Source organism: Lonchura striata, chromosome 25 (assembly GCF_050655825.1).
Source record: "Lonchura striata isolate lonStrDom1 chromosome 25, ASM5065582v1, whole genome shotgun sequence".
Taxonomy (NCBI): Eukaryota; Metazoa; Chordata; class Aves; order Passeriformes; family Estrildidae; genus Lonchura; species Lonchura striata.
This window is the reverse complement of record NC_140727.1, coordinates 1,727,022-1,737,272: the sequence shown is the minus strand read 5'-3', so window position 1 is coordinate 1,737,272 and position 10,251 is coordinate 1,727,022. Positions and strand designations below refer to the sequence as shown.

The following is a 10,251-nucleotide window of genomic DNA, read 5'->3' as shown; positions in this document are numbered from 1 at the left end:
CGCGCCTGTGAACGCAGAGGAGCCCCTGCACACGCGTTCCAGCCCAGGAGGCACCTCTGCCACGCGCGTGTGCCCCTACGTGTGGCAGCTCCACGCGTGATCCCTGCACAGTGGGCAGCTCTGGCACACACGTATGGCCACGGAGCAGCCCTGGCGCACGCAGATACACACGCAGAGACACAGATGCACGCACACAGACACGCAGCCAGGCACACGGACACACGCGCGGACACACACGCGTGCCCACGCGTGTCCCCTCGCCCCGCCCGTGCCCACGTGTCCCCCGACCCCGCCACGCTGCAGCTGCGCGCCGTCCCCGCCAGGGGGCGCGGCGCCCGGCAGCCCCTTCCGGCGCGGGGCCTGCCGGGAGTTGTAGTCCCGCCCCGCTCCCCCCTCCCGGGCCCGGTGGCCGCGCCCCGGTGCCGGTGCGGCGGAGGCAGCGCACAGGCGGCTCACAGCCCCTTTATTGAGGTGGCGGGAGAAAAAGCGGGCGGCGGGGCCCGGCCTCCCCCGCGGATCCAGCGCTGCGCACTCGCTGCCCGCCGCTCAGGCCTGTGGCGGGGCCGGGGCGGGCCTGGCGAGAGAAGGGAGGGCGATGGCGTGAGGGTGGCGTCCGCACGACTCCCCTCGCCCCCGCTCTGCATCCCTGACCCCCTCCTTTCTCCTGGCCACCCCCTCTCCCCCAGCCGCCCTCCCGCCGGGTCTTGCAGCCCCACCCCGGCGCCCCTCAAAGCCCCGGACCCCATCCCCGCGCTGGCTCACCTGGCGGGGATCACGGTGACATAGGGGTGCCGGGCGGGGCTCTCCCCGCGGGGCAGCGACGGGCCCGGCGGGTCCGAGGGCAGCGGCCGCTGCGGCGGCGGGGGCTTGGCTGCACCTGGGGGCTGCGAGGGCGCGGGGTGTCAGAGCCGGGCGCTGGGCCGACCCCCGCCCCGGGGGGCTCGGGGGGTGGCGGTCGCCCTGCCGCCCCACACGCGGGTGCCGCTGCGTTACCTGGGCGCTCGGCACAGGGTCTGCGGGCAGCGGGCGTGTGGGGGGGGGCGGCCTGTCCGAGGGGGGGGCCTGGGCAGACAGAGACGGAGGGGGACAGTGAGACGGAGGGGGACAAGCGGGGCGGCACGGGGAGCAGCCGTGTCACAAGTCCCCGAGAGCTGGAGCGCAGCCGGACATGCAGCGGGGCCGGAGTGGGCTGGGGGATACCTCCCCCCGCTGCCCGGGCATTACCTTGGGCACAGGGTCCGGCGGGAGAGGCCGGGAGGGCGGATCAGGCCGGGCTGAGCCGAGGGCAGCCGGCTGCGGAGAGAGGGAGAGGGGGGACAAGCCATGCAGCATGCGGAGACCCCCCTCCCGCCAGGCAGAGACAGAGACCCCCTCTCAGTGCACAGCCCCGGCTGGGACGGGCTCCAACCCTGGCTGTGCCAGGCTGCTACGGGTGGGACGCCACGTATGGGATGCTCTGAGCACCCCAAGACCAGAGAGAACTACCCCCAGCACCCCCATCCTCACCTTGCTGCCGTGCATGACCTGCAGCTCCGTGGCCTGGCGCCACTGTGGGGGCCGGGGACGCGCAGGGGGACCTTGGCTGCTGCCCGGCCGGGGTTCTGGCTGCGAGATCCTGCAGGGGAGACACAGCGTGAGACCGACCCTGCTCGCTCTGGGCACTCGGGGGAACCCGCACGGCGACCGAGCGACACCGACACCAGCAGAAGCCCAAGAGAAACGAACCCCTCGGCGCCGGAAGATGCGACACCCCGCACCCCGGGGCTGCCCCGCACCCCACGGGCACTGCCAGGGGAAGAGCGCAGCACCGGAGGCCTTGCGAAGCAGGACGGCTCGGGGACAGCCCCACGCCCGGGCGCCGGCGGTGACGTTACCCGCTCCAGCCGTCTGCGGCTCCGGGACCCAGGAACCGCACCCGGGTCTCAGCACTGTGGGGAGAAGAGTGGGGGGCTCAGCCCGGGGCTGGGGGGGCGAGAGGAGCCGCGGGGATGTGGGGTGACGGGGCTGTGACCTGCGCTGGGGACGCACACGCACGGGTGGTCACTGCGGGGACATGTTTGCACACGCGTGCTCACGTGTCAGGGCACACGCATGCAGGATGGAGCGTGCCACCCGCGTGCCACGTGCAGAGGTGTGCGTGCCACCCGTGTGTCGCAGCACGCAGGAGCAGAGTCGAGCAGGCCACCGGCGTGCCACGGCGGACGCATGCAGAGGTGTGGTGTGCCCAGCTGTGTGCCGTGGCGCACGCGTGCTGAGGCCAGCGTGCCACCTGCACGACACGCGTGCGGAGGGTTGTGTGCTGCCCGCGTGTCACAACACACGTGTGGAAGTGAGTGTGTCACGGCACACGCATGCAGAGGTGAGCGTGGCAGCCGCGTGCCGCCGGTGTGCCTCGGCACGCGCATGCACAGGCGAGCGTGCCAACCCTCACGTGCCAACACCCGCGTGCCCCCCACACCCCCCCGGTGTGCCCCCCTGTCCCCAGTACCTGTACTGGCAGGAGGTGCCTTTCCCAAGCTGGCAGAGGTGCTTGTGCAGGCCGGCACGGCGGGCACGGCACAGCCCCAGTGCCAGCGCCAGCCCCAGCAGCGTGCTCAGCAGCAGGGCCGTGGGCAGGGCGCTTCCCTCTGCGGGAGAGCAGCACGTCAGCCCCCGCCGTGCCCGTCCTCCCCCTGGCACCCGCACAATGCCCCATTCTCTGCGCTCGCCTCGTCCCTCACCTCGCTCAAGGCCGGCAGGGCCGCTGTCCTGGCTGCCCCCCACGCCGGGGCTGTCACAGCCTGGGGGGGCCCAGCCCCGCTCACAGTGGCAGTGCCCGTGGTTGTTGCACACCTGGGTGGGTGACACCAGCTCAGCTCAGCTCCTGAGGGGCAGGTCCCCGCTGCCAGCGGCCGCTCCCCAGCCCCGCACTCACCCCGTGCCCGTGGCATTTGCTCTGGCACTGCTGGTCACCCAGCATGGAGACGTTCTGGCACCGGTGCTGGAGGCACACCTGTGGAGGGTGGGTGTCAGCACTGGGAGACTCGCCCCAGGCCCTTCCCTCTTGCCCCACTGCTCACCTTCCCGGGGCCACAGGTGGTGCCAGGCAGCACCATGGCCGCATCGGCCACATCCTCATCCCCGGGCAGGGTGGTCCCCTGGCAGAACCCTTCTGGGCTGTCCCCAAGGGACCTGCCACGCTGGCACTGCAGCATTCCACAGCTGGTGTCCCTGCAGGGACAGAGGGGTCAGGGCAGGGGGCACGGCAGGGGGGGCATGGAGAAGGATGGGGACCTCACTCACTGCTGGGTGCAAGTGACATAGGAGCCGTTGGGGAGCTGCCCGCAGTGCCCACGTTCATCCCCTCTTGAGTTCAGGGCAGCCATGCAGGAGCTGGAGACAGGACTGGCACCTGCAGCGGGGGCAGAGACCCTCAGCACCTCTGCTTAGCTGCCAGCACCCCACCCTGGCGCTGCTCTACCTGGCCCCAGCAGCTGCTGGCACTGCCCCTCGTAGGTGGCACAGGTCCCGCTGTAGCAGCGTGCCCGCCCGCCGGCGCAGGGCTGCCCGTCCTGCAGGAACGTGTCCGGGGGGCAGCGCGGCGAGACCCCGTCACAGAACTCGGGCAGGTCGCACTCGCCCAGCAGCTCCCGACACACGTGGCCAGCACGGCGCAGCTGTGGGGGGACACGGTCAGATAAACGGGGTGAGTGGGGGGACACGGTCAGATATAAACGGGGTGAGTGGGGGGGACATGGTCAGATATAAACGGGGTGAGTGGGGGGGACACGGTCAGATATAAACGGGGTGAGTGGGAGCACATGGTCAGATAAACGGGTTGAGTAGGGGGGACATGGTCAGATAAACGGGGTGAGTGGGGAGATATGGTCAGATAAATGGGGTGAGTGGGAGCACATGGTCAGATAAACGGGGTGAGTGGGGGGACATGGTCAGATATAAATGGGGTGAGTGGGGGGACATGGTCAGAAATGGGGTGAGTGGGGAGACATGGTCAGATATAAACGGGGTGAGTGGGGAGACATGGCCAGATAAACGGGTGAGTGGGGAGACATGGTCAGATAAATGGGGTGAGTGTGGGACTCTCCCACCACCCAGTGTGCCCATGGCATGGGTGCCCATCCCCACGCACCTGGCAGTCCTCGCAGCAGGCATCCTCAGTGGCACACACGGCTCCTGGCATCAGCTGGCAGGAGCTGCTGTTGCAGCAAGGATCTGTGCACTCCTGCGGTGGGGGGGCTGCAGTCAGCAGGTGCCACCAGCGCCCAGCACCGGAAACCACCCTGCCAGCCCCAGACAACCCTGGGCAGAGCCATGGAGAGATGGGGTGGCTCCAGGGTTTCAGGCCTACCCAGAGCCCCCCGTACCACGCTGAGGCCGCAGTCGCATTCCTCGCCCAGCTCTACGAAGTGGTTCCCACAGGTGGGGCTCCCTGTCAGGAGCTGGGGCTCGGGGACGTTGGAGAGGCACCAGCCCCGGCCCTGCTGCAGGCTGCGCTCCAGGTCCTGCCGGCTGCAGTTGCTGAAGCTCAAGCCAGGCGTCAAGCTGCAGAGGGAGGGAGGGGCTGTGAGGTGAGGAAGGGGCTTGGCCCCAGCCCCCCGAAGGGCTGCCCGCTGCCCTCACCCTGTGGGCGGTGCCATGATGCAGCCGCGGTCATGCCGGAGGTCGCCGCAGTCGCAGAGGCGCCCGGCGCTGTCGTGGCGCATGCCCAGGTTGTGCCCCAGCTGATGGGCCACGGTGGAGGCCACCACGAGGACGCTGACCGAGTGGTCCTGTGGGACAGGAGGGTCAGAAAGTGCAGGTGGTGGGAGGATGGGATGGGGGGACAGAGGTACTGACCATGCTGACCCCCCCGGAGCGCGTGGGGGAGCACACGGAGGCTTGAGTCGACATCCCCACTGAGACATCATCGAAGTGGGCACCCCTGGGGAGCGAGCACAGGGGGGTTGGGGGACTGCTGCGGCCTCGTCCCCCCGTCCCCACCCTGTCCCCCACTCACGTCAGGAGCTGGGCGTTGTCGTGGGGCAGCCGGGGCAGCAGCTCCTCCCGGCGCCAGCGCAGGAACCGCTCCAGCACCGCCCGGGCGCTGCCGCCCGCCGCGATCTTGTCACCCTCGCTCCAGACCTCCACTGCCAGCAGGGCCACCCGCACCCCCAGCGGGCGGAAGAACTGGGGGGGCACAGAGGGGTCAGAGCCCCCCCAGCACTGCAGGGGCACGGCCGGGCGCCGGGCTGGGGCGGACAGACACGACGGCGACTCACCACGTCCACCTGGTTGGCGATTTCCAGGGCCCGCGTGTGAACGCGCTGCAGGTTGGGGTAACGCTGGAACTGGGGAAATGGGGAGAGGGGTCAGAGGAGGGGCTGTGGGAAGGGCAGCCCCTGCTGTGGGGACACTGCCCAGCACTCACCGCAGCGTGGTCCACCACCATCACCAGCTCCACAAAGTGCTGCTGTGCCGCTGCCCGCTTGCCCTGGGGACAGAGAGGGGTCAGAGCGCTGACACACGGACACTCCGTGGGGCAAGACCCATGGGTGACCTACCCTCTGTGGCCAGGGCGGCTCTGTTGCCTCTGGCCCAGGGTGGGTGCCCTGCCTGCAGCTCTGGGGGTCCAGCCGAAGGTGGGATGCCATGTGCTGCCCTGGCGGGCTGCTGGTGTCCGGCTCCAGCGTGTAGCTCCTGGTGTCTGACAGCCAGAGGCGGCCGCTGGGGAAGGACAGAGGAGCTGGGATATGGAGCCCATCCCATCATCAGCACAGTGGGAGTGAGCTCACAGACCACGGGGCTTGGGGGCTCACCTGAGTCCAGCGCAGGCACACAGGTTGGCCCAGGAGCCGGCGAAGCCCTGCACTGTTCCCCGGTAGCAGCAGTGCTCCTGCAGCAGAGAAGGGAGCTCAGGATCCAGCCCCAGGCTGGAGTCCCCCTGGGGAACGGGGACAGCCTGGGGACAGCACAGGTGACAGCCATGCTGGGGGCCATACCTGCTGTCTGTGCTCCTGGATGACCTGTGTGCCATCGGGCAGGTAATAGAGCAGTGCCCCAGTGCCCTGCACCAGCTCCCTGCCAGAGACTCGTGTCACCCACAGCAGGAACCCCCAGCTCACCCTGCCCTGAGCACAGCCTGGCAGGAAGGGAGGACTCGGCACCTCCCACCCTGCCGTGGGTGCACCCTGGGGCCCCCACCCCAACTGTGCCATGGATGGAGACAGGGAATTAGAGACCCCCACTCTAAGTGCAGCACGGATAGAGGCAGAACCCCAGCTCCCAGGAGGACCCCCACCCTTGCATGGCTCCGGGAGCCCCCTCCCACACCCTGCTGAACCACAGACTCACCAGTTTTGCTCCAGCTCCAGCAGCAGCCGCATCCCCTCCAGCTCCAGCAGCACTGTCAGACGGGCGGGGAACCCCCCCTGGCACAGACCAGGGGTTAAGGGGGCACCCCCTGACCCACGCCACCCCACACCCACGCACCGTGACCCGCCCGGCCCTGGCGCGTGCCCGGAGGGAGAGGTCGGAAGGGATGCCCTGCCCAGCCCGCAGGAAGCGTCCCTCCCTCCCGGCCTCATTGTGTCGGGGAAACGGGGGGTTGGACCGAGCGGGGCCCCCACCCCGTTCCCCCCGCTCTTCCTGCCCGGTGCAGCGCTGCGGAAATATGGGAGAGCCTCCCTGAGGCTGCAGGGTGGGCTGGGCCCTTCCACCCCACCCAGGAGGGGCGTGGAGTGGGTACCCCGACCCACAAAGGTCCCTCCCAGCATCAGGAGGGGAAGGGGGACCTGCTGAGGGCCCCCTCCCCACTGCTTGTGGGACACCGGGAGTTCTGGGTGCTGGGAGCCCCGGGGATGTGGCAGTGGGACACTGCATGTCCTGCACTGAAAAGAGGGCAGGGGGGAGGTGGCAGGGTGCAGGGACTGTCACAAGGGTGGGGGGCACTGAAAAGAGGGCAGGGGGGAGGTGGCAGGGTGCAGGCACTGTCACAAGCGTGGGGGACACCAGGGATGTGGGCGGGGGCTCACCTGGGTGGCTTCGGCCAAGCTGAGTGTCCGGTTATCCCCCAGGACCCACGGGGTCACAGACCAGGAGTGTCCCAATTCCTCACTGTGCTGCTGCTGCTGCTGCAAGCTGTCACCTGCACAGGGTGACACCACCGTGTCACCCAGCACAGCCAGACCCCCGCGGTCACCCAGCACAGCCCAGACCCTCCCAGTCACCCATCACACCCTGATCACCCACCAAAGTCCCGTCACCCAAGGCATTGTCACCTGCTGCAGTCCCCCAGGACAGGTGGGAAGCAGCGACAGGGACCCCCACGTTCACCTCCCAGCAGAGGCTGTGGGGAACCCCCCGTTTGGGGGCTGCAGGAGGATGGGATGGGCTGCTCGGCCAAGCCTTGCATCACCTCGGCCGGCTGCCCAGTACAACCAGCACAGAGACTGGGCAGGGCTGGGAGCTGGACTCGGCTGACTCAGACCCTCCCTCCCGCCAGCTTTTGGGGAACCCCTGCCTGCCCAGGGCCCGCGGATGTGGTTTGGAGGGAGCACCCAAACCCGGCTCTGCACGGCCCCAGCAGCCCGGGGAGCGCCGGGGCAGAACCGCGGGACCGGGGGAGCACCGAGCATCCCGGGGAAGGGGCACCGAGCATCCCGGGGAAGGGGCACCGCGCATCCCGGGGAGGGGGCACCGAGCATCCCGGGGAGGGGGCACCGCGCATCCCGGGGAAGGGGCACCGCGCATCCCGGGGAAGGGGCACCGAGCATCCCGGGGAAGGGGCACCGCGCATCCCGGGGAGGGGGCACCGAGCATCCCGGGGAAGGGGCACCGAGCATCCCGGGGAAGGGGCACCGCGCATCCCGGGGAGGGGACCGCACGTCCCGGGGAGGGGGACCGCACGTCCCGGGAGCGCACCGAGCGTACCGGGAGGACACACCGGACATCCTGAGGAGGTGACAGCGAGCTCCCAGAGGGGCTACGACTCCTGAACCCATCGCGCTCCTCCCGGGCCGCTCCCTGGGTACCCCCGCGATGTCCCCACCGGGGCCGAGCCGCGCTCCCCACCGACCCCCGCATCCCGCTCGGGACCCCCGCTCACCTGCGGCGAGCAGCAGCCCCGCGGCGAGCAGCAGCCGCGGCCCCATCGCCGCCGTGGCCCCTCCGGCCGGTTCCCGTCGCGCATGGCCCCGGCACCGGCACCGGCACCGACCCCGCCCGGCCCGGCCCGGGGGCGGAACTTCCCCGCCAGCCCCGCGGCCCCGTTCCGCTCCTCCGGCACCGCCCAGGCCGGGGCGGAGCGGGGGAGGTTCCCTGTGCGCCGGGCGGGGCTGGGGGTGGCTGTCGGGAGCCGGTGGTGCTGCTGCCCGGGGGACCCCTCCCCATCCCGAGAGCCCGGCCCTCATCATCCCGTAGAGTGGAGACCCCCACCTTCACCACCCGGGAGAGCAGAGGCTCCCACCTTCACCACCTCATGCTCCGGAGACCCCTCCTCATCATCCCGTAGAGTGGAGACCCCCACCTTCACCTCCCGGGGGAACAGAGGCACCCACCTTCACCACCTCATGCTCCGGAGACCCCTCCTCATTATCCCGTACAGTGGAGACCCCCCGGGAGAGTAGAGGCACCCACCTTCACCATCTCACGCTCGGGAGACCCCTCCTCATCATCCTGTACACTGGAGACCCCCCGGGAGAGCAGAGGCACCCACCTTCACCATCTCATGCCCTGGAGACCCCTCCTCATCATCCCGTAGAGTGGAGACCCCCACCTTCACCACCCGGGAGAGCAGAGGCTCCCACCTTCACCATCTCATGCCCTGGAGACCCCTCCTCATCATCCTGTACACTGGAGACCCCCACCTTCAATTCCCCTGAGAGCAGAGGCACCCACCTTCACCATCTCATGCTCTGGAGACCCCTCCTCATCATCCTGTACACTGGAGACCCCCCGGGAGAGCAGAGGCACCCACCTTCACCATCTCATGCTCTGGAGACCCCTCCTCATCATCCTGTACACTGGAGACCCCCACCTTCATCACCGCAGGCAGCAGAGACCCCCACCCTCCTAACCCAGACACCACCCGGCCCCACCTTCACCTTTTTAAAACCAGATATAAGTGAGGAGACTGAGAGAAAGATTGTGGCTGGTTTTTATTTGTTTTCTTCTTTCTTCCAAGTGACTGGTCCTTGTCGAGGGAGGTTGCTTCCTTGAAAGCTTTCTTCCCCTTTTTTTTCCACACGGAAACTTTTGATTTTATTATGAAACACTACCATCCACGAAAAGGACTATTTAAAGGAAAGAAACATATGGTAGTTCCCTTCCTCTATTTATCAGTGTTTGATTTAAGTAAAAATTAAGTGTGGCACGGCTGCAAAAGTAAAATTTTAGAATTCTAGATGAGGGGTCCAAAGGGGACAAGCTGGAGGAAATTGGGTGTGCCTTGTCCTTTTTCTCCTCCTTCATGCCCTCCATGTCTCACTGTGGTGTTGGCATTTTTCTGTTGGTTCAGGCTGGGGACACACTGTCCAACGTAGGTGACAGATATTGGCACGTTATTGTAAATGCAGCCCAGGGAGTTTCTGGTATTTAATGTTTGTCACATCCCACTGAGGGCAGAGCCCCACACGCTGCCCTGCAGGACAGAGCTGCTGCAGGGCAGACAGAGCATGTTGTAAATAAACAAAAATAAACAACCTTAAAAACCAGCACAGACGAATTACGACTTTTTCTTTGGCAGCGGGGCAGAAAGACAGAGACTTTTACAATCTGGGAATCATCAATACCTCAGATTCTGACATATTTCTATGTGGAAGAGGTTTTACAGTGACTTCTGTGAGCAGAGAGGTTTGAGAAGAAAATCCATGTTTACCCCTGAAAGAATTTTCCACCGAGGTTGTTGACATAGAAACCAAGAAAGAAAGGAGGATAAAGAAGAGAAACCTGCAACTGCCTCCTCCAAGAAACACTTTGTTTATCTTTCCTGACCAATGAGTGAAGTGTAAATTTGTGAGTTTTGTAAGAATGTAGAAAAAGCATGCTAGAATAAAACCAGCTTTGAAGCCTTCTGAAAATGGAGTGTGCTGCTTCGTATTTTCTCTGTCTCAACTACGACATTTCTACACTTTTGCAAACAAGTATTAAACATTCATGGTCTACAAGTTACACAGTTCCTCATTAATGAGTATTAATTAGTATTTTCTCTTCTATTGGTTAAATGATTCTCTCGCTTCTCATGCTAATTAGGGTCGAGTGTTCTCCTTTTGGGTT

The 10,251-nt window shown here is 66.4% G+C and overlaps 1 protein-coding gene across 7 annotated transcripts; it reads right to left on the bottom strand.

Annotated features, from left to right (window-relative positions):
* Window positions 1-446: 446 nt before the first annotated feature.
* On the bottom strand, window positions 447-8,268 carry ADAM15 (ADAM metallopeptidase domain 15). Of its 7 annotated transcripts, XM_077789402.2 has the most exons (25): window positions 8,084-8,268; window positions 7,011-7,123; window positions 6,331-6,407; window positions 5,979-6,057; window positions 5,796-5,872; window positions 5,541-5,703; window positions 5,408-5,470; window positions 5,259-5,327; window positions 4,997-5,166; window positions 4,837-4,921; window positions 4,621-4,769; window positions 4,365-4,542; window positions 4,130-4,222; window positions 3,461-3,656; window positions 3,283-3,391; window positions 3,060-3,210; window positions 2,915-2,992; window positions 2,721-2,832; window positions 2,489-2,627; window positions 1,875-1,928; window positions 1,507-1,615; window positions 1,225-1,293; window positions 994-1,062; window positions 763-884; window positions 447-574 (listed from the first exon to the last, which is right to left on the bottom strand). In XM_077789402.2, exons 1-25 carry the CDS (start codon window positions 8,127-8,129, stop codon window positions 547-549), a joined length of 2,598 nt encoding a protein of 865 aa, XP_077645528.2. In that variant the 5' UTR covers window positions 8,130-8,268; the 3' UTR covers window positions 447-546. The 7 variants fall into 7 exon arrangements, with proteins under 7 accessions (XP_077645528.2, XP_085416682.1, XP_085416683.1 ...); XM_085560556.1 differs by lacking the exon at window positions 994-1,062; XM_085560557.1 differs by lacking the exon at window positions 1,225-1,293.
* Window positions 8,269-10,251: the final 1,983 nt, after the last annotated feature.